The sequence below is a fragment of the Toxotes jaculatrix genome, chromosome 3 (assembly GCF_017976425.1).
Source record: "Toxotes jaculatrix isolate fToxJac2 chromosome 3, fToxJac2.pri, whole genome shotgun sequence".
In the NCBI taxonomy this organism is placed as follows: Eukaryota; Metazoa; Chordata; class Actinopteri; family Toxotidae; genus Toxotes; species Toxotes jaculatrix.
Window position 1 is genome coordinate 20,223,969 of NC_054396.1, and position 27,663 is coordinate 20,251,631.

General features: G+C 38.8%; 1 protein-coding gene across 1 annotated transcript; it reads left to right on the forward strand.

The window, feature by feature from the left end:
• Positions 1-117: 117 nt before the first annotated feature.
• Positions 118-25,579, forward strand: LOC121179670 (protein phosphatase 1 regulatory subunit 1A-like). Its single transcript, XM_041034621.1, has 7 exons — positions 118-198; positions 11,110-11,170; positions 19,788-19,825; positions 19,997-20,060; positions 21,668-21,850; positions 24,024-24,152; positions 25,503-25,579. Exons 1-7 carry the CDS (start codon positions 118-120, stop codon positions 25,577-25,579), a joined length of 633 nt encoding a protein of 210 aa, XP_040890555.1.
• The last annotated feature ends 2,084 nt before the right edge of the window (positions 25,580-27,663 follow it).

The window sequence follows — 27,663 nt, forward strand, 5'->3', positions numbered from 1 at the left end:
TTTCAGCCACGTTCACTGAGCTCTTTACTCTCCCTCTCTTCTGCAAATTGTCCTTCCTCGGATCATCCCCTCCTCCTCTTCTTCACCCTGTCCTCCTCTCTGACAGACAGTGCCACCATGGAAACCGGGAGCCCCAGGAAGATACAGTTCACCGTCCCCCTACTGGACACCCACCTGGACCCAGAGGCAGCAGAACAGGTAAGGAGGAGAGGGGAGAGGAGAATGGAAACAAGGGGGAGGAGGAAGAGGAGGTGATATGGATGATTTGGGACTTTCAAGCTTTTAAGTGTTTCTTTATGCATCAGCGACATTATTGGACCTTCAGCAACACTAGTGTGGAAAAGATTCAAGAGGAAAGCTGTGTCCAAAATGCTGTAAAATAGCCTGATGATATATTGCTGCTTTAAAGAAACCACATTATCAGTGTCCTATTACTCCCATGTACATCATTAGCAGGCTGTGTCTTTTGAATTCAGCGCTAAAGTGAACATGATGAATTTAAGATTGATTTTTCCACCTGCAGTGACAGAGTAGCAGGTTCCTAGAGACACACCAGTGCCTCAGTAGTGTTGAAAAGGGGTGTTGCAGCATATGGATGTATCTCCAGGGCTTTGGTGTTGTTTTGGTTTGAGTAACTGACTGCATGTACTGTACAGAGGTGAGATACCAACAGAAGTTGTGTGATATCACAAGATAAAACATGTTACATGTAAAACCTCTATCAGCAATGTGATCATTTCTTTACATTAATATTAGGTTGCAGTTTAAAGCAAATTATTACAGAGGAAGTTTGAAAAGACTATAAGATGTGAAAAGCAATTTAATCACGTATTTTATGATCTGATAAACTCAACATTGCTTTATGACATAAGAGCAGAGAACTCTTACAAGTGACTGAAAAGACCAGGTGGGTGCAGTTCGTGTGCCGGTAGAGAATAGAGTGAAAAGATGTGTCCCATTTTCCCATTTTTATAAATATAATATGAACAGGACAGGTCATTCATAATGAATGAGCCTTGAGTAAAAACAGCCAAGATTTATACTCACAGTCTTCGTCTCTCTCTCTCTCTCTCTCTCTCCCTGCTGTTCACTCTTTTCCCCACCATGACTGTAGGACTCAGAAGAAAAGTAGATATTAGGGGGACTCCTCAGTGCATGCGTGCAGTGTGTATGTGTATGAGTTTGCCCTTTTGTGGGATGTTTTGGGAGTATGGTCAAGGTGTGCACTCAATTGAGAGATATCTCAAATGGGTGTGACATGATTTTAAGGAATGAACACCAAAGATATACAGCAAATGAGACAAGCCTGCAGCCTTTTCATGTCCAGAATTGCATGCAACTCAGTCACGAATCTCCACTTTGGCCTAAAAGAAACAAACTGCTTGTGCTTAAGTGAAGTAAATTCCATCCTCACAGAAAGAAGAACAACTTTAATTCACAAATCGATTTTCCATTCTTTGCCATGGTTTATAATCTTAAAAAGTAAAAATTGCTCACTCCTAGTTTTCATGTCTAATTGTTTAACAAGACAGAATGAAAGAGGATTTTAAATTGCTTTCCGGAACAGATTAACAACAACAAAGTCACTGTACATGCCATAGTAACAACAGACAAATCGACAAAGTTATCAAAATAAACATTAATAGGACAAACCTAAATCATCACTGGTGCAGCCAACAGACCTGCTTCCACAGCAGCCATCTTGACTAGGCCTACAGGAGGAAAAGCATAGATGAAACAAATTTCATTAACAATGGCTCAGCTCCTTTAAATGTCCCAGTACGCCAGGACACTGAGACAGAATGAATAATAACAATCCCCAACTAGCTTGTCTACATATAATGCAGTCACTGTTAATGTTATTAATTACACCTGTGTTTTTTTTTTTGCTATGACAAGCCAAAATATCTGCTGTGATAAAGGTCAGTTGGTTTTAGAAGTAAGTTAAATAGAGCTCACCTGTGTGTAGCCTGCTGGTTTCAACTGATTGTCGTATAAATTCAGTAAATGTCAGGCAACCTTCCTCAGCTTGTAAGCCTGGAAGAATTTACACTTTCTTTATTTATACATTATTGGACCCCCATGAGCTTCCACTTCCTGGTCACCAGTCCTCCTGCATGGGGAGACGAGACACTGCACTATGACTACAGAGGAAAAGCACTTTTTTATCACATGTACAGTACTTCACTGTCATCAAAGTTTACTTTGAGCAGTTTTACTCCACGGAGAGGTATTCAAGTGAAAGAAAAGGCAACTCTTCAAAGCAGAGTAGGTACAGCATGTCCTTGCGGACAAAAACCTTCATACTATACACTATGTTCTAGTTTTACAACTAAATGTGTGATTTTATTGAATCTTGCTGTACTCAGTTTACCTTCGATTTAATTCACAGTTTTAATCTCTTATTTTCACGAAAGCCCTTTTAGGTTAGGCATTTAAAATAAGCATCCGCTTTAAACACTGTGATACTTGCAAACTTCAAATAGCTGCTTTCAGTTTGTCCTGTATGAGATCATTTTGAAATTACACAAACATTTAGTTTTTTTTTTTTTTAGCAATGGATCGGTTTTAAATGTTGCAGCTTGAAATCTGACTGTGATGAACGATGAAGACGATGAACGGAGTTTGTCTGGCTGCGCTGTAAACACATGCACCAGTTGCAACACTGGTGTTTCTGGTAAAGTAGCTGCTCTAAGAGTGTCAGCTGTAGTATTAAACTGCACTTGCTACTATCAACGTGGGTATTGCCAGATCAACCGGGGTTGAGATCATCAGGATTATAACTTTATTCGTTTGCGTTGGTGTGTAATTAGCCAAATGATATTAGGAACACTGTCGGTAAATTGGTTCCTGTGGTACATTAAAAATGAATGTACTGTGTATTTGTCTTGTCGTGTGTATGTGTGTATCTGTATGTTCCAGTTTGTTAATGCATCTTAATAGACGGTTTCATTAACTTTGCCTTCTATCATGTGTATCTGTTTGACAGATACAGATGTAATTAAAGCTGACCATGTCTCTTCGTCGGTCTTGTTTGTATCTGGGTGTCAGGGACTTGGTGTCCACTGTCTGTATTTATTTTGCCATGTGTCTAGGCCGAGATTTTAGTGATTCAAGACAGGATCTTAAACACCTAGAGGCCTGGTGTTTACCGACTCCTCTTCACCAGCAGACAGATCTCCTTTTAGCCGTATACAAGGAAAATTCAGTTTACTTCATCTGCAAAAACTCGAGAGAGTTCTTAGCTCTCAGCCTCAATAAGCATGACCAAAGCTTGGCTGACTGCCACTGGGACTTTACCCTTTTAGGATATATTTTCAATTTATTCTAAGACCACTGTGAGTGGAACATTCATGGCATGCTGGTTCTTAAGTGTGTGGTTTTGTGTGAGACAGCTGATGGAGACAGACAGCCCAGCAACCTAACAGTTAGATATAAAGAAAAGGAAAATAAACAAAGATGTAAACAAAGAAAGAAAGAAAGAAAGAAAGAAAAGGAAATGTGTATATGTGCTTGTGCTTGCATGTACACTTATAAATGTCACACCAGGGGACTTCACCCCATGGTTCAGTAATCTCTGCAACCTGACACCTCCCAGCATGGTGAATCAGCCTCCGTGGAGAACTGCCCGTCAGTCAGAACAGCCTCCCCGAGGTCAGGCCCTCACAACAACAACAGCACACACTCATTCTCTTATCCACACACAGACACAGTGTGTCCCACCATTATCGCAACCTCACAGTAGAGCTCACTGTGTACCTATGAGCACAAACTGACTGTACCCGATAGAGGCCAAGACCTAATGGTGTCAGAGGATGACATGAAGACTGTGGTGACTAGATTCTTTTCTCAAGGAATAGTTTGACATTTTGGGAAATATGTACATTTGCATCCCTTCTGAGAATTAGAAGATCGATAACACTCTAAAATCGGTTTGTTAAATGTAAAGCAGGCATGCAGCCACCTTGACAAAAAGAATTAGCTGGTGCATAACCCCCCATGAAACTGCAACCTGGCATTTTTTCCACTTCTTTTTTGTTTAAATGGATTAAAGAAACAAAATATAATATGTTAATCAATGAGCTTCAACTGGGACCAAAAACAGATCTATAAGAAGTTCAGTTTGTGTTATAATATGTTATTATACAACTTTTACTGGGGAAATAAAAAATAGAACACAGTGCTTTACATCACATTGCGTTGAAGCAAGTAAGTTGAGCCAGTCTGAACACAAAAACAATCCTGTGTTGTTTTGCCAGTTGTTCTGCACCGGCACACCTACTGCGCTGACAGACTGGCCCCATTAAAATGAAGGAGAGGGTTGTGTTTTATCATGCAGTGCTGTCATGCTGTCATAAGGCTAATTGCGGCGTTAGCAGTGCTGGAGAGCTTTTTTTTTTTTTACATTTGATAGAGCCAGGCTACCTGTTCTCCCTGCTTCTAGTCCTTATACTAAGCTAAGCTAACTTCCTGGCTCTAGCTAAATAGTGTTTAGCAGACAGTCATAAGAGAGGTAGTATCAGCCTTCTTGCCTAACAAGACAATGAATATGCGTATTTCCCAGAATGTAAACCAATTACTTCAATCCTGCATGGTGTCTATGTTAATGCTCAGCGGAAACATACACACATTAATGAATCCATTTTCACCAGACTGAGGCAACAGTCTAATTAGTGCCCTAGTCATGTTAACACCAGGTTATTCTCTCACATCAAGGTTATGATTGGAGTACATAAAACATTGTTAATACAGTATTTTTTTTATTTATTATTATTTTTTTTACAATAGATTTCACTTTGAGTGACAGTATTGTTCACAGAAAAATAAACACCACATCTTCTCCCATACCAATGGAAAGTCGATATTGATCTCATTTATTACATCTCTCATTGAGATGAGGAGCACTTGCTTGAGAAAACTATATTCATAGATGAAGGTAATACAATCCTCGTTGGGATGATGAATCCTGACATTTCGAGGTAATGGTCTTTTATTACAGACATTTCACGGCTGAGACAATGTCCTCCCTAATATTCCCTGAGCTGGCATATCACACCATCCTTGTCCTTCACTGAGAACATAACAATTACTCTATCTTGCCTCAGGACGGACATTTTCCAAGAAGAACATTTGAGTTCAGTTAATGATTATTCTTACACTATGCATACCTCTTGCACATTAAGGTATAATTTCTAAAGGCTATATAAACTGTAATAAACTGCTTCATTAATGATTAGTAAATTAGTTTTCCACAACCCAGCAACCCCAGAGTTGTTCTTCTTAATGGTTTACAATTGAACTATAAAGTTTAAGTAGATTATTTAAATTAATAACCCGTAGCTTATAAAACTTTAGAAATTATGCCCTAGCAGAAATTGGTACCCAATTTGAAAATATGAACAAAGCAGCCAGACATGTTATGCAAGAACAAACTGTCTGATTATAGAATTTTTTCCTTATACATGAAAAACTAGAATGCTGACTTTTGGCCAGATACATGTCATTTCACATGATATCATGTATGTAGCCATCAAGTACATGTTTAAAACCATATTTTACAAGACAAAAACCAGCAATAATTCAGTTGAGACAATGTTTTCAACCAACTCAAGCTTCTAACATTAGCTTGGCCTAAAATGTGGCAACAAATGTCCTTTCAGATGACAAAACTAACAGTTGCCGGCTCGAAATGAGGAGCCTTTTGTCTATGTCTCTCTAAAATTGAGAACTCATTGTTTCAAAAATGACACATTTTAGTCATTGTTAACTGCATCGTGTACTGTGCAAGGACTAAAAGCTTGACAGGCGTTTCAACAATAACTTCCGAAACTGTCAATTTACAGCTCCTGTACACATTTGATCTTGTTTCTGTCAGTTAAGGCACAAGTACAGGCACTTGTACAGTTTCACAGTTTCTGTAATCACAGGCCTGAGCCGATAACTTATAAGCTGCACTTACTGGAAACATCACGTTTAATGCACCAGTTATATCTTGTAGTAAACTGGGGGTGTTCCCCTTTATTATTCTCAGCAACAATGTCCTTGGAACCATTACAGAGAATTAATTATAGCCTGTGTATTGCATCTGCAACTGGTTGAGAGAAGAAAGACAGGAAACGATTTGTATCTTACTTGGTAAAAAATGAGATGGAAGCCTGAGGATTGAAGAAACTGAGATAAAAGAAAGTACAAGCCAACGTACAAGCCAACGTCAAAATTCTGTTAATACAATTCTTTCTATTCAGAGCCAAATGAGACCAAAGCTGGAAAGTCTGTGAGGATTTACAGTGGCTGAGCACTGATTTTAGCCTGAACAATACCGAGATCATATTTCAAACGACAAGATGAAAGATGAGGAATCACATGAATCCTCTTGGACTGTAATGGCCAATGCCTTGTACTGAATTCCTATGATTCCTAGACAGCTCAGTAATGCCTTGGCTCACCCAATAAGAAGGTATTGGGGGAAGCTTTCTTTAACCTTTATTTATGCAGCAATTTACTTGGAGTGAATGCCCTTTTCTCTGATTCAGTGCGCTGACCAGTGCAAACGCAATGTCCTGCTGAAGGTCACAGAGCAACTCTGATAGAACAGACATGACAAAACTACCACTGATTTTCTCAAAGGCAAGGAGGTTAAGTCTTTGCACCTCAGGATTTCCCAAAGTAGACTTTGAATTGTAAACCTTTTTTCCACCTCTGCCACCTCAATTAGCTGTGAGTTCAGTTATTCCATAACAGCTCCCAAGGTCAATTCAGTCCAAAGTGATAAAACACAAACACTACTGGTCTGTAGCTCCTCCAACTGTTCAAATGTATTCATGTGAGAAGACACTGCCCACGATACATGGACTACATCCCCCACATTCTATATATTACTACTGAGATAATACCTCATCATTTGCCTAAAAACAAGGTTTTGAACTTTTAACATGTATCAGAAGTCGGATACATACAAGGAAATTTGCCTCTGCCGTCTCTTGGCTTGACCTATATTTTCCAGCCAAGGGTATTTTGTCCACTGCCACCACACAGCAAGGATAACAGGCATGCCTGCCCACCCATCACTTTCGAAGGCTGTTTTTGTTCCTTGTTGTGAGGATTGACAGAACTGCATTTTAAACGGACTGTGGGTTGAAAAGCTGGCATGGTGGTTTGAGGGGTGCGCCTGTCCAGTAAGCGGTGGTATTTGTGTGTGCGAAAGGATCAGGGAGTTCGCTCTGCTGCCAGCTGAGGAGAATAACAATGACTCTGGGTATAATCAGTTGTACACAGCCATGGCTTGTTGTGCTTTAATGTGGGCCGGCAGGGTGGATTTTCTGGGAATTGCAACAAAACCCACCCACAAGGCCAAAATATTAGTACACAGATTTACCGTATACACAAGAGTACTTATAGTAAAACATTTCTATTGGATTTTTCAAAACCTTGGCAGGACAAATCAGTTAACAAGAACTAAAATGTCAGGAGTAAAAATTAATAAAACATCCAAACAAAAAAAAAGCACCTGCACTTTGATGTGATTTAAATCATCACACATGTCTCTTACGTGACATGTGTCAGGTTGCACTGAAATTTTGAGTCAGAATTTAACTGGATTTCACCACATATTGCGTATGTGGGCTGTAGGGTGTGGGTGGGTAATTTCTGAAGCCTAATCCTGGCCAGTAACACGAATTTTGAATTAATTATTCATCCATTTCTGCAATATGTTTATTCAAAGTAACGAGATATGTAAGATCTCCATTTCTCAAAGAAACTTTAAGCTGTAAATATTATCAACATGACAACAAACCATAGACTGCGTGGTTTAAACAACCAGAATCTTAGATCCAGGCATTGTATATTGATACTGTGTCTAAATCAGTTGGCTGCATTTCACACCTGGCATCACAACATAACTCAAAGGATAACTTGCTTCCTGAGCAAGATTTTAATTAATCTGTAGAAAAAGTGTGACTTCTACACACGCAGAAAAAGAATCATTTAAGCTCCAACATGCAGGCAGAGAGGAAGGTGTGGCTGTTGAGTGTCTCTTTTTGGTTTGCAGATCTAAAAAGCTTGTCCAAGTTACGACTGTGTGTGGGAGAATCCTTCTGCTTTGCGCTCCATTCAACACTGTCTCCTAGAGACTATGTTTGTCTAAAACTAATTTTCAACAGCAAATACATTTTGTAGGAAATGTAATTATGACCAGATTATGTTTTCTATTAACATAATGAGCATATATTTTTTATTTATTTATTTGGCAAAAATGTTGATACTGTACATATCAGTAAAATGTTCACAGATGACACATTTTCCATGAAAATATCCAATATCTGCTTGCAATGACTGCAGAAATTTGTTATGGTTATATTTAGGCGCTCACAACACTTGGTTAAGGTTAGGAAGAGATTGTGCTCCGGTTTATCAGACTTGTTTATTTGCATTTAACCAAAAATATAATCTTTACCTAACCTTAACCAAAGTGTTTTGTTTTTTTTGCCTTAATCTATGACCAAAGACGGGATCCATCCTTCGATTACACTGCCATTACCAAATAATTGATAAAGCAGTTTAGTAGTATCTGAACATAATTTCTGGGAGACAGGATTGCCCAGATTCCACAACATACTGTACTGTATGTGGACACATGCAGGCACAAATATAGCTTCAGCATTTGTGCCTCAGCGTCTCCTAAATGTGTACTATCTTTAAACACTGCACCTTGGGTGTGCCTGGATTTATTTGTGGTTGTGTGTGATTGGATTGCTATCCAGTGAGACAAGGAACAATCTCATGCCAAGAAAAGTCTTCCTCTACCTATGTAGGATGCAGAGAAAGAAAAACATTAAAAGGCAGGCAACACTGAATAGTCGACATGCACCTCAGGATATGAAGTCAGCAGTTTTCTTGGAAAAGTGCACAGTGTAACACATCTCTGTCTGCCTGTTAAAGACAAGAAAAGGCACCCAGTGTTTCCTGTTATTCACACAGCCTTCCTGTAATCCATGGCTGTGATTTGAAAAGCAATGAAGCCTTTTCAGATTTGAATACCCAATTAGACTGTGCTACTGAGATCCTACTGACTGCTTATTTGTCATTACTGCACATTATTTCTGAAGTTACATCTGTATTTCATGTCATTAGAGTGTAAAGCTAGTCTGTTTAGTTCTAACACCGTGCAGGGCTCACACCACAGATTTGTCAGTTTGTGTATGTGTGTTTATGTGTGTGTGTGTATGGTGACATACTGCAGTTGTAGTGTTGTCAAATTCCCTGAAAAGAGAGAAAGTGGCAGACAGAACAACAATGAAAAACTGAGGAAGTGATGTCAAGCAATGTTTTATGCTTCTTGCTATTTTGTGTTATTTCATAATTTCCTCTCACATTTTCGTTCAAATTCAGACCTGCACCCTGGGATAGTAATCCAATTTCTGATTTTCAGTCTCTTCTTAGACAATAACTGAATGCAACTGCAATAAAAGGTGACCTCTCTTTGTGTTTTCCATTATAAAGTCACATCTTACTGCACAGCTCAAACCTTTGGCCCTCGATTTTTGCTCAAACTTTGATCTTTAATTTCTCATTTCAACATAAAACAACTTAGCTTCTAAGCAGCAAAATGTCTTATAAAATGCTATGTGCTGCTGCACTATGTAGGCTGCTTTTTAAGCACACATGCAGCGTTTAGAAAAGATGTATGCAGGACTGGAGCTCACACGACATCCAGCACTAGTCAGCACCCTGTCAGCCATGTATAAGGAATGCATTTGTGTATGCATGTATGCATATGTGCGTGTCTGTGAGCATATATGTGCGAGTGTGAATAATTGACTGTCTGTTTAAACTTATATCACAATCTCTTAGATTTATGGAGCAGTAAAATGGAAAAGTAATCACTTGATCCTGGAGGTGACTGACAATGAATCACTATGATTTCCCCCAGAAATCTCTGGTTTCAAAAGATTTGGAGACATGGATGCAGCACTGATTTGAGAGCTATAGAACCAGGCAGCCCACATTTGACTCTATATGTGTCTCTCCCCTCTAGGATGAAAAATAGACTTTAGACCACAGGGAAAAATTCAGGTGAATTAGATTTAAGTCCAGCAAGGTGACAAGTGAAAAGTGCATTTGTTGTTAATGGTCACCAAAGTGGGTAAATCTTTGTGCACAACCGCATGTAAAAGGTAACATTTGGGCAGAAAAATTCTGGTGCAGAGTTGAACTGAAAGTATAAAAGAAAGTATGCATTGTATTTTACCAAAATCAGTAGTTGCACGTTTGTGGTCAATTGATGTTATTGTACTTTTGAATAATATTGGACTTTGGATAATTCTTATAGCCAACACAGGGCATGGTGACATACAGTGCTGTCTGAGCGTTTTGACATGGAGAGAACAACCAGTTCCAAGTTGTTTTTCTGTTACATACAAACAAATCATTCGCATCATCCTATCATCATATCATCATTTCATCATTTCATCATCACATGTTCTTAGCAGCATTATGGACAGAAATAAAATTTTGCACTATAACTATATTTGTTGCACCCACAGGCTGAGCTTTCAAACAGCTATAGGTCTGAGCACTACCGGTAACTGCTGAGCAGATCAGTGTGTATGTTTTTTCATGTACTATCCCAGAATGCTTCATACCTGCCACACGCCATTAGTCATGAGCCAAGAAGCAAGTAGGTGGTGTCAGGCTGTCCTGCTGATCTCACTGCACGGTGCTGTGAGTGCCCAGCTCAGTCATCTTCAAACTGTAAGACACCCAAACCCAAAATCTGGATCACACATGGGTAATGACAGACATACTCCCTGGCCTAGAGTATGCAAATTTCACTGCATTGCTTAGCATTATGATTGGTGGAGCCAATACAACCCATTAGAGGGAAAAGTCTGAGTGAAAGTAGATCACTTGGGATTTATCACTCGATATTTGAAATACTTCAGACTCAAATATCTTCAAGAACTGCTGTTTAAACAAAAGTCTTGACATTCTTACTTTAGAAAACACTATACTGTCACAGCAGCAAACATTTTTAATGGAACCTGTTTTTTTTTTTTTACCCAACTGATAAAAGTCTCACTTCAACATGAAACTGTTTTACTTTTTCAGATCAGAAGACGTAGACCCACTCCTGCCACTTTAGTGGCATCCAGTGATCAGTCATCACCTGGTAAGAGACTTAAACACACACACACACACACACACACACACACACACACACACACACACACACACACACACACACACACACACGCACACACACACACACACACACACACACGCACACACACACATACACACACACACACAGACAAATTTCATTGTATTGACTTATATTCATTATCTTGAGGCTGTCCCTGAACTACAGAGATAATTCTGTTTCATTGATGCTGAGCTCTCATATTTGTGGTTCTTGTCATCATTATCTGTGGTAACTGTACTCATCGTGTTCATTGCTGTGATCTGAGGACACTGTGTCATTGCTAAAAAGACACTTGATGGCACAAGAAAGTGGGCAGATGATCATAGGATTTTACAGCTGTGGAAGGTTATCGCATTGGCAGTTATGTCAGTTTCCACTGTGACAGTGAACAGGTTGCATAAATACAGCCTTCCCATTAAAAAAAAAAAAATCAGATCAGATAATCAGAAATGAGCACCAGAAAACACCATGCCAGGTGACACACCGCATTGTGGTGTGGCAAAAGTTGGCCAGGTTCCGCTGTTCTGCCAGATGACCAATGTGTGAAATAGGTCTCGGAGGGTCCTTGGTGTTAATTAGGGGCTCCAAGAACCTAATTATGGTATCCATGCTGGATACCGGTGCCAGTTGTAATTCTGCAAACTGTACAGTTAATACAAATGAAAAAACAAATTCTGGACTCCAGGGCTCTGTTATCCCCTCTCCTTATTTGAAAAACCTTTATGTCTTTTGTCTATTTTTATTCTAGAGGGAAAAGTTCTTTAAAAAAATTCTTCAGTCCTTAAACCTCAGAACCAAATAATAAACTCAGAGATTTGCTCATCTGCTGCCACTCAGTAAATGATCTCACTACTCTGAATCTTTCAAAACAGCGCCCCGGTGTCAGAAATGCACACAAGGTCAGTTAACAGTTAAATCCTGGTGTCATGTCAGAAGGTTTTAAATAATTAATGAAGGCATCCATGCTGTGTGCGACATTACGCACGGTTTTGGAGAGGTGTGATATATGCCTGTGTAATTGAGCTGGCCTGAGCAAGAGAAAACACAATAATTTACTGAAATCCTGTACAGCGTCATGTGCCACTGTTTTTTTAATCAGTTTATTTAGTTTTATTCATTCATTTTTTTAATTTAACATTGACTTACTTTTTTGTTTGTTTATTTAGATACCTTACGGTCTTCACCTGGCCTGCTGGCCTGGTCACGGGTCGGGTGTAGAATTGATTTAAAGAAAGCTCTAGGTGAGGGGTCAGTTCTGATGCTGGGCTTTGCAGGTTTGCAAAACTGAAAGAGCAAGAGTCCAAGAGTCTGGACAGAAGATGAAAAATGTTTTACCATTTTGCAAACGTATTAAAACATTTTTACATGTTGTATATTTTTGCTCTGTAGAGGCTTCAAATGGGACATAAGAATTTTTTTTTTCTTTTGGAGGCCCCTCTGATTGTCAGAGTATTTCACGCACTGTGGATGACCCTGCGCTTTGATGTTTGAACCCTGCGTGTTTGCACCCTTGTTGTTTTGTGTGCTCATTTAGTTTATTGAAAGGTCTGCATTTTTTTTCGCATGGCTAAAATGAATGTGAACTTTGTCTTAGCCAAACATATTTGGAAAAGAACAAAGTGGTCGTGAAAAATGTCAGCTGTAAACAGACTGGATTCCTGATTCATCTGTAACCAACTTGAGGGCAGTGAGAGATTATTACCAACATTTCAGCTGCGGCCATTTTGGGTTTTACCTCATAATAAAATGGTTTAGATAATCTGGCTGAACTGTTGGCTTGTTTACAGCCTGCCTGCTCGTGTTACCTGTGTCCTTAGATCTCAGCAATTACTTTGGTGAGTATAGTGTTATTATAATCAATAGAAAACATTGCCAGAACCACAAAAATAAGATGTAAATTGTAATATAAAGAAATCATCCTTTAACCAAAGCCTAAAATGTGCGAGGCAATTTTTCTTCCCACTGTGTGATTAATGCAGGTACATAGACACACACTAACACAAGTTACAATAGCCTCAATATGTTTAACACACTTCCAGACATTTCTGTATCTTATTTTGATTGCTGTGGTGTTGCATCTCAGCCGAACTGTGCACCAAATGAATCTTCCTGCTGCATTAGAGCAACAAAAACAGCAGTGTGTGTGTGTGTGTGTGTGTGTGTGTGTGTGTGTGTGTGTGTGTGTGTGTGTGTGTGTGTGTGTGTGTGTGTCCTCATGGGATCTTAATGATCAAACACAACAGCTCTCCTCTAGAGAGTTATACTGTTCTATGAGTCATCCATTGGCTCCCTGCTTCCCTCCCTGCCTCTGCTGTACTTCTGTGTGTGTGTGTGTGTGTGTGTGTGTGTGTGTGTGTGTGTGTGTGTGTGTGTGTGTGTGTGTGTGTGTGTGTGTGTGTGTGTGTGTGTGTGTGTGTGTGTGTGCATGTGTAGTGTGACCCACCGCAGAATTAAGAGATGATCAGCTGGGAATACAGTGCAGAGAGAGTAATTTTCTCCAGGTGAGAAAACAGAGGGCGGTATTCTCTGTTTTGTATGAATAAATAAGAGTTGATGTGTCATTGATGATACCAGCAGAGACTTCCATTATCATATTTTTATTTGAATCACAGCATTTTATCAGGGAGACTTGGTATAACTAGTGTTTTATGCTGAAAACAGCAGTCTTTCTAATTGGATTTGATCAAAAATCTGTCTTTGCCTGTGATTTGTTTGCTTAACGTGTGTCTACGTGTGTGATTACATGCGCTTGTTTGAGTGGGTAATTGGATGCTGAGCATGTGGAGTGTCTCAGAATCAACTTTGATCTCTGACTGAAAGTATGGAGAAAATCCTCAACAATCCTCTAGATCAGAGACAAGAGGAGAGAAAAGAGAAAGAAACCTAAGAGACTAACAAGTGGGATGGAGCAGTGAAAGTGAAGGAATGCAAGTGCGAAAAAACAAGAAGAAACTGAGAAAGAGCATGAGGGATTATAAGAGGAAGGATGTTACTTGATAGATTCTATATTATGGTGTATTATGGCATATTTATTTTTAGTGTTAAAATTTCATAAATGTAACAAAATTTATCATGAAAATAAATTTCTTTGAATTGAATTAAGATTTGAGAGATTCACTCTGACTACTATACTGTTCACAATAAAAGTCTTTACGAGGCCATTCGTTCTTGAGGAACCGAGAGCAGGTCCGGAACCTGAGCCAGACTGGATCCGAATTATACTGGGCCGGGTATGGTTTCACAGATGCTGGATCTACATGTCAATATATCGTGAACGTGAAAGGACATGAATGGATTGGAGTGTATTTTCAGCTCTGATCATGTGGTGCAGCACCAAATCTCTAGGCTATCTAAAAAAAGAAAAGAGTAATATTATTAGGTTAAATTACGTTATTTTGGAATTTGTTTCATAAACATTAAATTGGTTTGAAAATTAGTGTCTGTTTCAGATCTATCACCCAGTTGGCTACAGAATGTACTACTGTTGGAGCAGAAGATTTCAATTCTTTCTATAAATTAGATTTTGAAGCATAGAAACAATAATTACTTTTCAAATGAGTTTCTTCTTTACATCTATTCTTTATGTATAATTATTATTAAATGTCTGCCCTTCTCTGCTGCTTTTCATTGTTGGTTTTCTCTCTCTCTCTCTGTTTGTTTGTTTCAGCTGACTGCATTTGTCCAATACTTTGGTTCATCTGGTCAACTGTATCTAACACAGTGACCTCACAGTTCAGTTTTCTTAGCAATGAGTATTACAGCCTCACAGAACTGCTAGCAGGTCCATAGACACTTTGTCTTCTTTAATTTAGTGGCTAAGAGAGCTACTGAGTCACACTGTTAGCTGATGTGTGTAGTGTTAGTGCTGTGGGGGCAGTATGTCTTTCATATGTTGGTCTGCTGTGACTGGTCTGACATGTGTCTCTTTTTGTTATGTGTAAGTGTACATGGGTGACCAAACTAATTCCCCCCGGATGCTTAATACCAATATCTAATCTAATCTAATCTAATCTATTTAGATTAGATTCTTGAGAATATGGTAGTTATTACCATAATTAGGCCAGAATTATTTGAGGAGCTGTGTGTACTTAATGCGTGTACATAATGTTTTTTATGAGCTTGTATTTAATCTCTCACTGGTTTGTGCCTCACCCTGTTTCTGTGTGTCTTCAAAATGAGAAATTCTGAGAAAGACAGCCATGTCATGGAGAGATTCGAGACAGATATTTAAAAAAAAAAAGAAAAAAGAATTTGAGCCAGAGACAGGATTGACACAGACTAGCATGGGCAAAGACAGACATCAAATCAGACACAGAGACACAATCAGAGACAGTCACAGTTTTGTGTGTGAGAATGAGGATGTGCTAGATAGGAGGGGGATGGGGAGGAACAGATATGATGAGAGAGAGGAGCTGTGCTGGTGCAGTAATGGTGTGCCCCACATCAGACACAGCCCTGCATTATTTAATGCTCTGCAGATTGCTCTGCCCTGTGCACTGTGAACCCCAATAACACATCAGAGGAAAAGCCACAGATGCACAGACAGCTGAGATACAGACTGAGGGCTAAATAATGAGGAAGCACGAACTGTGTTAAGAGCTTGCCTGATTTGAATCTCTTCCAAAGAGGAGGGTGGCTTTTTGGGAGGATGCATGTCTTCACTGATTCCTGGAGAGAGACAAAGAGACAGCTTGAGTGAGACAAAACAAAGCAAAACTAAGAAAATCTAAATTTATTACAGTACTTTAAACGACAGTATTAAGTTCTGTTTCTGTGTTTTCTGTTTGCTGACAATGAGCTGCTAAAGCATCGCTTAACTGATGGCTTTTCCAGAGCAGTGCACTATAAGTGCTTCAAAAAAGGAGGATATAACCACATGCCCACACTAAACGATCACGTTATGTAGTGCCCTTTAAGTGAGATACTTCATCCTTACAAGCACCAGCAGCAGCTGGTCTGTGGGTCTGTGGTGGAGTGTGTGCTGCCACAAATGCACGAAACTCTACACATGGAACGAAAATATGCCAGTTTTTAAATCAAGCCCTTAATAAAAATTGCGCATGCAAGCTCACATATCTTGCTTGGATATGACCAATTAAAAGGACTGGTGCATCCCAAGGTTTTGACAACATGTACACTACATTTTGCATTCACAAATTTCAAAGTGTAGCAACAAATAGATGAAAATATTTGACCCTGAAAGTACAATTGTTTTTAATTTAGATATTATGCAGCCTTGCTTTCAAAATGTCATTTTGTTTCTTGTTTTTTAAGTGTTTTTTTTTTCTTACTTTACAGCTCACATTTGAAGTAAAATAACTTTTGCCACTTCTTGCCACTGAAATTTTGCAAGTAAAGGAATAGTTCAGGATTTTTGGGAAAAAGTTTTTTTTTATGCCAAGCTAATCTGTTTGCAAATAAGAGAGTTTATTTACCAAAAATGTCAAATTAGTTACTTGAAATGATGGTGATCCTGCTGTCTTATTATTAATAAACCATGATGATTTATTTTTATACTTGATAATTAAGAGGTGAGGAGTCTCATCATTATTATCATTATTTTGCCATTTTAGGGGTATATTCCTTTACTTACTTTTCAGTTGCAGACTATCACGATGTATCATAGATGACTGTCTTACCTCATATTATCTTTTGTTTCCTGATTTTGTTTATTTTTATCATGTGCAAAATATTATAATATCTTTCTGTATGCACTAATTCCCAGTCCTAATTTCAGTATTTCCCTCATGAAAGTAAAACAGTAATACAATTAGTATTTTTATTTCTTTCCTCTTGTTGAGGAGATGATATCTGTTTTTGAATACAGTTTCTTGCTGGTTTGTTTAAAGTTAGGTAAGTAGGAGGTGAGAGGGAAGTGAGGTGTTTTGAAATTACAAGAAAGGGGCCACATGTTATTATTTATGTAAAAAAGAAGAAAGCCATTTCTTTTCCTCTGCCATTTTCTTTGCCGTTTACTTAAAAATAAACAATTGCTAAAAGAACAAAGATAAAACAATCCTTTCAGATGCGTGGCTGACTTCTGTTCTCTTTTCGTTTAACACACAGTTTTCTTTATTTTGCTCATTTTTCTTCATCAGATGTAGTGCAGCAGCTTCTAACCCTCACCAGCTATGGTAGGCAGCTAAATTAGAATCAGAGGACCCTGTGTGTTCGCATCTGGCTTTGTGTCAGACAGTCAGTCAGCTGGGAGTTGCAGTGATAGACTCATCACTGCTGGAATGGCTTTTTTTTCATCAGCTTTTTCTCTCATTCTGGGCTCAGTATGCAGACAGAACAATCTGAGCCTATCAGCCATGTGAAAGCCATGTGTTATGTTTCTTGACCTAAATGATATTTCAAGCATGTCTTCTACTAACGCTAACAGTAATCCTCATGTTGCTTGTTCAAATGAAATCACAGCTGCTTGCTGTTTTTGTCTTCGGCTACAGTGTGTTTATCACTGTGCACTATTTTAAACATAAAATAAAAAAAGATGTCTAATTATCATGTTTGAAATTCTTACCTCATCTTTTCAGGGTCAAGACACCTTTGTCTTCTTTAATTACAGAATCTATTTTGACTGATTTGATTTTTGATTTACATCGCGGTAGGTGTAAAGTTCTTAGAGCTACTTAAGATTCAGTGACTCTGCAGTTTAAACTGCTGTCATGATTGCAAGAGAACAGTGCATTTATATCTAAAATTATGCTTCATCTTTGATGATGCTTATTGTAGACTTTAGTGTGAAGTTTCAAACAACCAGTGCACCATTGGGACTGACATGGTTCAATAACTGTCTATCAAATATCTGTTTATAAATCCTAAACTTCTCCCTGTGGCTTGAAGGACAGCGCTTAACTGGCCCATTTCCTGGGATTGATTTGCAACAAAATCCATATTGGTTGTATGAATCTTCTCACAGTCCTAGGGGTAGTTAAAAATAAGAATCAGTTTCAAGCATCGCTGTAAACATGCACAGCATCAAGACAAGTGCTTCCTGAAATGAGATGTAATAGTTCTTGTGTCTGGTTTCTGTAACACCTCTTGGTTTGTGTTTGGTGCAGAGTAAAAGAGCAAGAGAGTGATGAATAAAGAAACAAGCACATCACTGGCATTTTCAACAGCCTAGCACATACTTTTAAGTTGGAATAATATATGCACATGCTCATTGGTACACACACACACACACACACACACACACACACACACACACACACACACACACACACACACACACACACATACATACACACACACGCAGCCTTTTTAGTGCCTGGGGAAGCAAAGGTTGCCAGGCAACAAGGTGGTGTCCTAGAAAAAAGTTCCAAGGCTGTAAAACACAGAGTTGGATACGGGTTCAAAACAGTCTCTATTGATCACAGTTAATGGTTTCACTGTACTCCAGTCAACTGATTTTTTTTTTTTGCTATTTCAGTCCTTCCCTATAGTGACCACAGAGTCATGTTTCACATACTGACGATAAAGCCTTTCTTCATCCTGTGGGATTTATATGAGCTTCATATGCATGTGTAGTATCATGTTGAGGAATGTAACTAAGTATATTTACTCAACTTCTGTACTTAAGTACCAATTTGAGGTACTTTGTTGGATTTTGTATTCATGCCATTTTATGCTTATTAGTACTTAAATTGTACTTTTCACAAATTAAGGTTTTGTATACAAAGCATATGAAGACATTATAAAATAGGATACTGTTTTAACACTTAGTTGATTAACTGATTAGTCAACTGACAATAAAATTAACTGGCAACTATCTTTAGAATACTTTAAGTTTTTTTTCATGTAAACATTTCGCAATTCCAGCTTCTCAAATTTGAGGATTTGCTGATTTTCTTTTATTTTAATAATTTAAATATTATTTTAAATAATTCTGAGGTGTGGACTAATGGTTGGACATTACAGGCTTTATAAACATTTCTCCTTGACATGCAGTGAAGTAAAATTATAGAGTAGCATAATACATCATATACCAAAACACTCAAGTATAAGTACCTCAAACTTTTTACCACTGGCTGCTTTCAGTAGTATAAATCAACTCGGCTGCAGAGAACTCTACATTTAGCTAAACAACATACCTCCCTTCAGGGGTTTTGAATAAATGTTTTACTGTTTATCTGTCATCAGCAGTTGGCTGTTTGCGGGGGTTTATTAGAACATTGATGAGGGTGGATTTGCATCCCCTTTGTTAACAAAAATTGTCCAGAGAGTCTGTTTTTATTCATAGATGATAGTGGTGAATAGAAAATAAAGTAAATCCGCCCACACTGCTTGGTAAAAACACTTACAGTAATGCTTGTAGTGTGTCAGATAACCATGAGACTGGAGGTCACCTTATATCCTCTCTGCTCTGCACTGTCTGGACACTGCAGCACTCCAGCTACAGTACTCTGACAAATTGAAGGGAGCAACTGTGCCAACATTATCAAGACTGTGCAATATGTGGGCCCCATACAGTGCATTCAGTGCACCACATTTGCCTGTGCAGTCTTAATGTGCTTTTTAATCTCTTATTATAATAGTTTTATTGTGTATGGAACTTAACTGATTATTTTCTTTATTGCAGAAATAGATGAAGATCGTCTCCCAAACCAGCTGTACAAGGTAATCTAATTCATGTTGTATTACAGAACGTTTTACTGAAATAAGATTACAAAAAGTAAATTATGTGAGTTCTGTTTTTCTTTTTTAAAATTAACTCTAATATCTATTTAGACAATCGTTTCCATCTTGGTGCTTTCGGCCTAGTTGATAAGTAATGCTGATGTTTTACAGGCAGCCTTGTTGAACTCCCCTCGACAACGGCGAAAAGGACAAAAGGGAACTCCTACGATGAAAGGTAGCATCAAGTCACAGTACTTTAAGTGATGTTGGCATTTTATGTGTGAGTTCACACTATTGGTACACATAAAATGGTAAGTTTTGGCTGCCAAATTCTTTTTGACACAAATACTCCAGGGCTTTTTGGGTGCATAATTGAAGTGAGCTACAGTGACTTAAAAAAAAATGTTTTAAACCCAAACTGCCTCTTACGGCTCACATGACAGAGGTCTGGAGAAGATGAAAGACACAAAAGATGATTAGAAAAGGCTGGTGCTGTCTTCATGATTTAGATCAGTCAGACTTTAGTAAGTTTCGGAAGGGCACGGGCATTTATGTTTTCACAGTTGTAGGGGCAACAAAGGGGATGATAATGTTTGTGAGTTAGTCAAATCAAACTGATATTCTAGGTAACTGAAGTGGCATGCAAGTCAGATCAAGTCAAATCAAGTGTATATCCCTTATATAAAGGCCCACAACAGCAACTGTTCCCAAACCAGAATGTTTTAGAAAGCAAGGAAAAACTCACGAAAACAAAAAACTCCAGCTTGTAAGTCACAAGGGGGAAATGCGAGAAGCATCACAAGACATAAACTGACAAAAGAGCCAATCATCTTGGTCAGCCGACTGAATGTGCAATAGGAGCTGTTCACTGGGTGAAAAAAAGAAAATTATAAAAACTACAAGTTGCAGCAGTGTATTAATTCAGAACACAAGGGTGTTTTAAACTAACAATGATATTTTCAAAAATTCAATACAGTACATTTTCAAATAGGAAATCAAACATAAGCATTCCCATATTTACAGCGAAACAAAATGCACACGGCAATGTTCCAGCACCCGATATTTCTGCAGGTTGTTCTGGTCACAGCAATGCAACTCCAACCCATTTTCACTAAAATATACTAATGTAAATGATTTTATGTAAAGTATATGCAGTAAAAGAGAATAATTTCCAGCAAAGATACTGAAGAAAGGGAACAATAATGAGAAGATAGATGAAATTTGGAGCTCTAGGATGTTTATCCTTCAATTAGTTTCACAGCTAAACAGCTCTAAGTGTGATGAGTCACTGCTTAGAGGAAGCCCAGGCGATAATCAGTGTGCTTTAGCTTCCCACTACAGGGGGATTAAAGGTAATAAACCCAAGGATGAAGGAGGTTGAAAAAGACGATTAAACTAATCATCTCCAAAACTCTGATGTATCTTTACCGCTCCCTAACTCCAAACAGTACACATTGTTAATTAAATCTTCCTACTTTATTAAAAATTCTTAACCTACAGAAAAATATTCTTTTGAAGTGATGATTTCTCTGTGAATCTCTGCCTACACCGACTCTCCTTCCTTCCATCTCTCTCTCTCTACTCTACCAAACGCTTCTTGTCTCCCATTGGTTCCCTTCATCTCAAACCACTTTCTTTTCTTGCTTGTCCTCCTTCTCCCTCCATCTCCCCAATGAATTTACGCTTTTTACTTTCCACTCTAACTTCACTATTCCTAACTACCCCCCCCCCCCCCCCCCCCCCCCCCCCCCATCTTCTCCCTCCCTCCCTGTTAACTCTTTCTTCTAAACCTCCTCCCTGCTTCTCTTTCACTTCTCCGAATCTCCACCTCCCTCCTCTCAGAACTGCAGTTCCTGGTAGAGCACCACCTGTACAGGCAGCAGCAGGGAGCTGGGGACGAGTGCTCCTCAGAGAGCTGCCTGTCGGACAGGCCCAGCCCTGACTCTGTTCCCACCGGGGAGGAGCTCCCACACGACGACGAGGCCACTGCGGAGGCCTTTGAGAAACTGCGTTGCCAAATGGAAGGTACGTTTAGAGACTGTGAAAGACTACTGACTTCTGGCGCAGAGAAAATCAAGTTCATGATTTTCCTGTAGACAATCTTAACTGAGCATAGACATGAGGGTGAGAAACTGACTGAGTTGCAACTTGACAAATGAATTTTCAGCAGTGGTGGAGGAAGAACTCAGGTCTCTTACTTAAATAAAAGTACCAATACAATGGTGTCAAAGTACTCCATTACAAGTAAAGGTCCTGCATTCACATTCCTAGTTAAGTAAAAGTACAGAAGTATGAACAGAAAAATATACTTAGTAAGAGTATTAATGAGGTGTAGCTAGTTTTAACTACTTTATGTACAGTTAGGTAATTTAGTCCAGTGGTTCCAAACCAAGGGGATATATACCTCCAAAGGGTAAAGATAAATCTGTGTGATTGTGACAGGATTAATAATGTAGAGAAGAAGACATTCTGCAACACAAATTTGTATTCATTTTTGGACTTTTCTCAAATTCAAGATTCTAGATTCTAGACTCAAAGAGCTACAGGTTACACTGCAATAAAATTCTTACTTTCCAGTCAAAGGGAAAAAAAAAGAATATCATCGTAACAGTACCTTGAAAGACAAGGGTTAAGATGTTTAAACACTTACATACTGTACAAATATAAAATAAAGATATATACTGACCGGGGCAGCACAGTGGTGCAGTGGTTAGCACTGTCGCCTTATAACAAGAAGGTGGGTTTGGAACCCGCTGGCTGGCCCGGGGCTCTTCTGTGTGAAGTTTGCATGTTCTCCCCCTGGGACTGTGTAGGCTAAGATAGGCAAGTACAGTGTAAAGAACATTAATTAATTTGGGAATCTGCCAAAACATGTTAAGAAAAGGTGTGGAAAAAGAGTGAATGGATGGACACAAGAAGCTATGAGAATGCTGGAGTGAAGGGTGGACATAAGGAGGTTACCGCTGTGGCCTCTTTTAAAAATGGATGGTGATGGCACTATGAGAAGCAGAGAACAGATGGAGGGCTGAGGCCTAGGAGAGACAGGAAGAAGATGCAGAAGCATATTAAGGAGGAGTGAAGCCAAATGCATCTTATTAACATGAGGGAAGAGTGTAGAATTAAGAGAAGAGGGGATAATAGTAGAGCTTAGAATGAGGTGGGATGCATCAAAGTGGCCAGGAGGCACATATGTGAATGCATGATAGGGTTAAGGAGTTAGAGGGGGAAGAGGATGAATGAAACAAAAGACTGGATAGGCACATAGAAAGGAATGTTCAAACAAACTTCAGTATTTTAGGAAATACACCTATTTGCTTTGTTATTAAGAGTTACATGAGAGGGTCCATGCCACTGTCCCTTTAAATGTGTAGCTTGAGCCAGGAAAGTGTTATCGATCTTCTCATCTGACTCTCAACAAGGAAGAGAATACGCATTTTACTTATGTAGAACTATTCCTTTAATGAAAACAAATTTTCAGAGTGCCTTGGCAGACACTGTCTCCTCTCTGTGCCAGATACTTTACATCTAATAACAAAAAACACAGGTCAGCTTTTCAGCTCATGCCAAATAATTCACTCTAATAGCAGGCAAATAGATGGTCACAGACTGCAGCACATACTGTACACACACACACACACACACGCACACACACACAGTAATTTCCTGGGACTAATGCATCATGAGTGGACAGAGTTGTTTTTCTGATGCAATAGCACCACAGTGCCAAAACTAAAAATTTCTAAACTTTATTATCTACTTCTATCTATCTCCTTTGTGGTGTAAAATTTTGAAAAATGTGTTACAAGATGACCGCTGTTGTCCTGTAACTCCCATGTGATAGAGGAGCTCCAAATTAAGTCTCCAGTCCAGATGAAAAGAGCAGAGAGGAAGCTGGAGGAAACAAATCAATGACCATTAACACCAGTCCAGCCGAGTGTGGTTTCACTTAAAGATCAGCCTTTTGAATTCACTCAGCATGAGTAAATAAGGGCAACTGTAAATGTCAGGTGGCACTGATTGATGATACGAGGTGGACGGGTTCTGGGTAATTTAAAAATACGTAAGAACCAGAGTTTTCCCCCCACAGTGCTGTATGATGAAGAGGACATTGCTTCATCTCTCTGTAGTTTGTTACTATATACGAGCCACTATCTTCACCTCCACCTCATCCTCTGTTTGTCTCTCTGCCCCCCTGCAGAGTTCTCGAGGGAGAGTCTATTAGAGGCTGCAGGTGGACTTGAGTGCCCCCTCTCCAAGGAGAAAGAGGATCGTTCCAGTGTTGCCAATGTAGCAGATCCCTCCTCGCAACAAAACAACGCAAAAGAAGGTACATAGGAGTCAAAAGAGCAGGAATCTTTCCCCTCTCACATCTCCTTCATGGCCTTTCCCTCAGGGGGTTCTTCATTACCCGTTCACCAGGCAGGATTTATTTAGCTATGTTAAACAGGCTTGGCTTGGTGTCATGTAATCATGGCTCCTCAACAAACATCTGTGAAGTGGCTTTGATCCACACTTCAGAGTGCCGCCATGGCTGAAATACCCTGAGAGGCAGCTACAAACAAAAGTGGAAAAATTTGTTTGGTGCTGGGGTGGTGGGGGGCTGCTTGGGTTGAGCTGATACTGTGGGTGTTTTGTCTTTACTGTAGATGTTTGTTTTGTTTTTGTTTGTTTCTTAATTTCATCCTACATTTCTTTCTTTCTCACTGATCTCACTGATCTGTGTGGACCTATGGATGCGTGTGAAAATGTTGTTTGTTCTAAGAATCTTCTTAACACGTGTATATTTAAAACACAGGCATAACATATCCTAAGAATTGCTGTACACTGTCAACGCAAAGCTAATTCATTATTCACGCTGAAAATGTTGAGAAACATTTTTGCCTGTCCTGGGTCTTTGAGAATCTGCTTCATAAACATACAGAGAGAGAGAGAAGAGGCAAAAGGAGAGACTGGAGGGAAGTAACAATATGAACTAGTGTCTCTGCAGAGGTCTGAGATCAGTTAGAGCGAAGTTGCACGAACGACACGAAGCAAAACCTTGCTTGCTGTCTGTCAGAAGCAGACACACACTTTTACCTTTTATTGATCTGACAACAGAACTTTGCCTTCAAACCCTTTTCTTAGACACGGAGTCTGTAACCTTGCTGGCTTCATCTACTGTTTGTGCTCTGGGTGAAGTGTTCCACAAATGTTACAAGGTCGTACCGAGTAAGATTGGTGTTGTGAAAGCGACTTGAATGATGATTTGACATGAAACTAACATGTAACATCGCCATCATATTTACTTGCATGTAAATACAAGGGGGCTTTAGAGATCAAGAGTTTTGTAGTGTGGCAGCACAAATAATCAAAAGATTACTTGAACGTTCAGAACATACAAAAGCGTGAGTGAATTACAGAACTTCTGCCTGACTTCCTGTCTAACTCCCCACCTGTAAAGCCAAGTGGAATAATGTATGTAATGACCTTTGTTTCGACTTAGTTAAACACAAAGCAACAGAAAAACACAGAGAAATTTTCTCTTAATTTGGAGAAACAACCATCCCTACGATGGTTACAAAATATTTTTTTATTAGTGGGCTGAGAGAGACCATTAAAATCCCTCGTGTCATCATCTTATCCCTCTACTCTCTCTTAATGTCCCTCAGTCTTTTATGTCTCTGTCTATATTTTGCAGACACAGCTGCAGCATCCAGTGCAAGTCAAGCGGCAGAGGATAAGACAAAGAAAAGCAGCCTGGAGAAAGAGAAATAGAGTTTTCTTCTGTACAACACAATGCTGCTCAGTCTCCTCAGCGAGCCCAATACAATGACAGAAGATTGTGTCTGCAGATCCACTTTTTAGAAACATCAGGGCATATATATTCCTCTACAGACAGGCCTTAGTTACCACCTCGAGAACAAGAACAAAGGTTTCTACCCTTATTTTGTGTAAAAAATCCTGTGTAAAGGAACAATCATTTAATTATATTTGTTTTCTATTGCTTCCCCTGCACTCAACTGAAACTAAAACTAGCCTGCTGTTTGTATGAACCAGACTGGGAGTTAATATCTAACTAATGGGTCAGTCAGTCTTTTCCTGTCTTGGTCATTATCATAAACGACCACAACTCACACTCTTAATTTTACTCTTCAAAGGCAACAAATATTCTTTTTGCAATCCTTTTCATCATTAAACATGTGCCATGACTTCTGCAATTATTATTCCATCTCAAAGCAATAAAAATGAATTTGTACCTCATAAATAACTTAGACTGAAACCATAATTTTAAATTCCAATGTCATCACATAGGCCCAGTGAGTTAGATGCTCAATCTTAAATTAATGGACAGTATATCTGGGTTGACTGACAGTTTAAATGCATAAATATATGTTTACACTACTAGATTGGACATCTACAGATATGTTCTTAAAGAAATTGACTGCATGTTTTCTTCTGCTACAGCAAGGAGAGCAGCAAAAATTACTCGATTCATCTATTTGGTGATCAGAAAAAAATTAATTGGCAAGTACTTTAACTGATTAATCATGAGTTGTTTTTTTATTTAAAAAAAAAAATGCCATAATTCTCTGGTTCCAGTTTCTCAAATGCAAGGACCTGTTGGTTTCCTCAGTCTTCTACACTTATATAGTTGATATTTTTGGGTTTTGGACTGATGGGTGAACAAAATAAGAAGCGCAAAAATGTCATATTGAACTCTAGGAAACTGTCAGGGACATTTTCAACTATTTTTTTGACATTTTAGAGATGAAGTGATTATTATAAAAAAAAATCAATCAGGCAGATTAATTGCTAATGAAAATAATCATTAGTTGCAGCCAGCATCAGCATACATGTCTGCCCTGTAAATCCCATGATGCCCTGTGTTCTCCTTTAAGGAAAAAGCAGAAACCAAAAGGGAGAAATGTATATTTTAGCCTGTTATGTTTTTGGTTTCATGATGATGATTCAGATTTTTCCATGTGCGTCATGGAGAATGGTGAACGTGCTTCTGTACAGCCAATCAAACGGCTTAATTTAAAATTATATTTGCATAAATTACTAATTTTACAGTTCCATCATGAGCAGTTAGTCAGAGTCAACAGTCAGTCTGCTACACAACATGAGAGACACATACTTTGAACAACAAATCACATTAGTTTTCCTGCTTAAGTCCTCCTCCTATGTAACTTACAGACAGGAAGACATGTCTTCTCCTGCACCTTAGCTTGTTGAACGAGCGACCAAACAAAGATTCCCTTGGTGTGATCTTTCCTCTTGAGTATCACTAAACACACACTGTCTGCCTATGACTTTTAAACTATAATGCAAGTTGATTTGTCTCTTCTCGTCCTGCCAGAGCTTCAGTAAATCTACCAGCTGCTGTCAGCCAGACAAAGACAGACACACCCCAAGCTGACAAGAGGAAAAGGAATATTTCTGATAGTCCCCTGAAAACCTTTTTATTTATCTTATGTTATCTTGGTCATATTATAAATCAAAGATGCTTTTACTCTCACAACAGGGTATTGGGGATGTAATTACTGGTAATATCTCAGTTAACAATAAAGATATCATGTCTAGTTACAGTAATGCACTGAAAACCAGACTTTTACCAGCCAAACCATGCGGTTGTAAACCTTTATGTAACAAGCAGGGTACATTACAGAGGATTGTGTTTAAAGATTCATTTACATATTTTGGATTAACAAGGACAAATCCATGTCCAGGAAGAAAACTGATTAATTTTGACACTTGAATGCTTTTGGGAATCTAAATCCTGGTCATAATTCTGGTCATAAAACACTTTCCTGCATGGCACTGAATGTACAGTGATGTTTTTTCCAAGACCAAGGTCT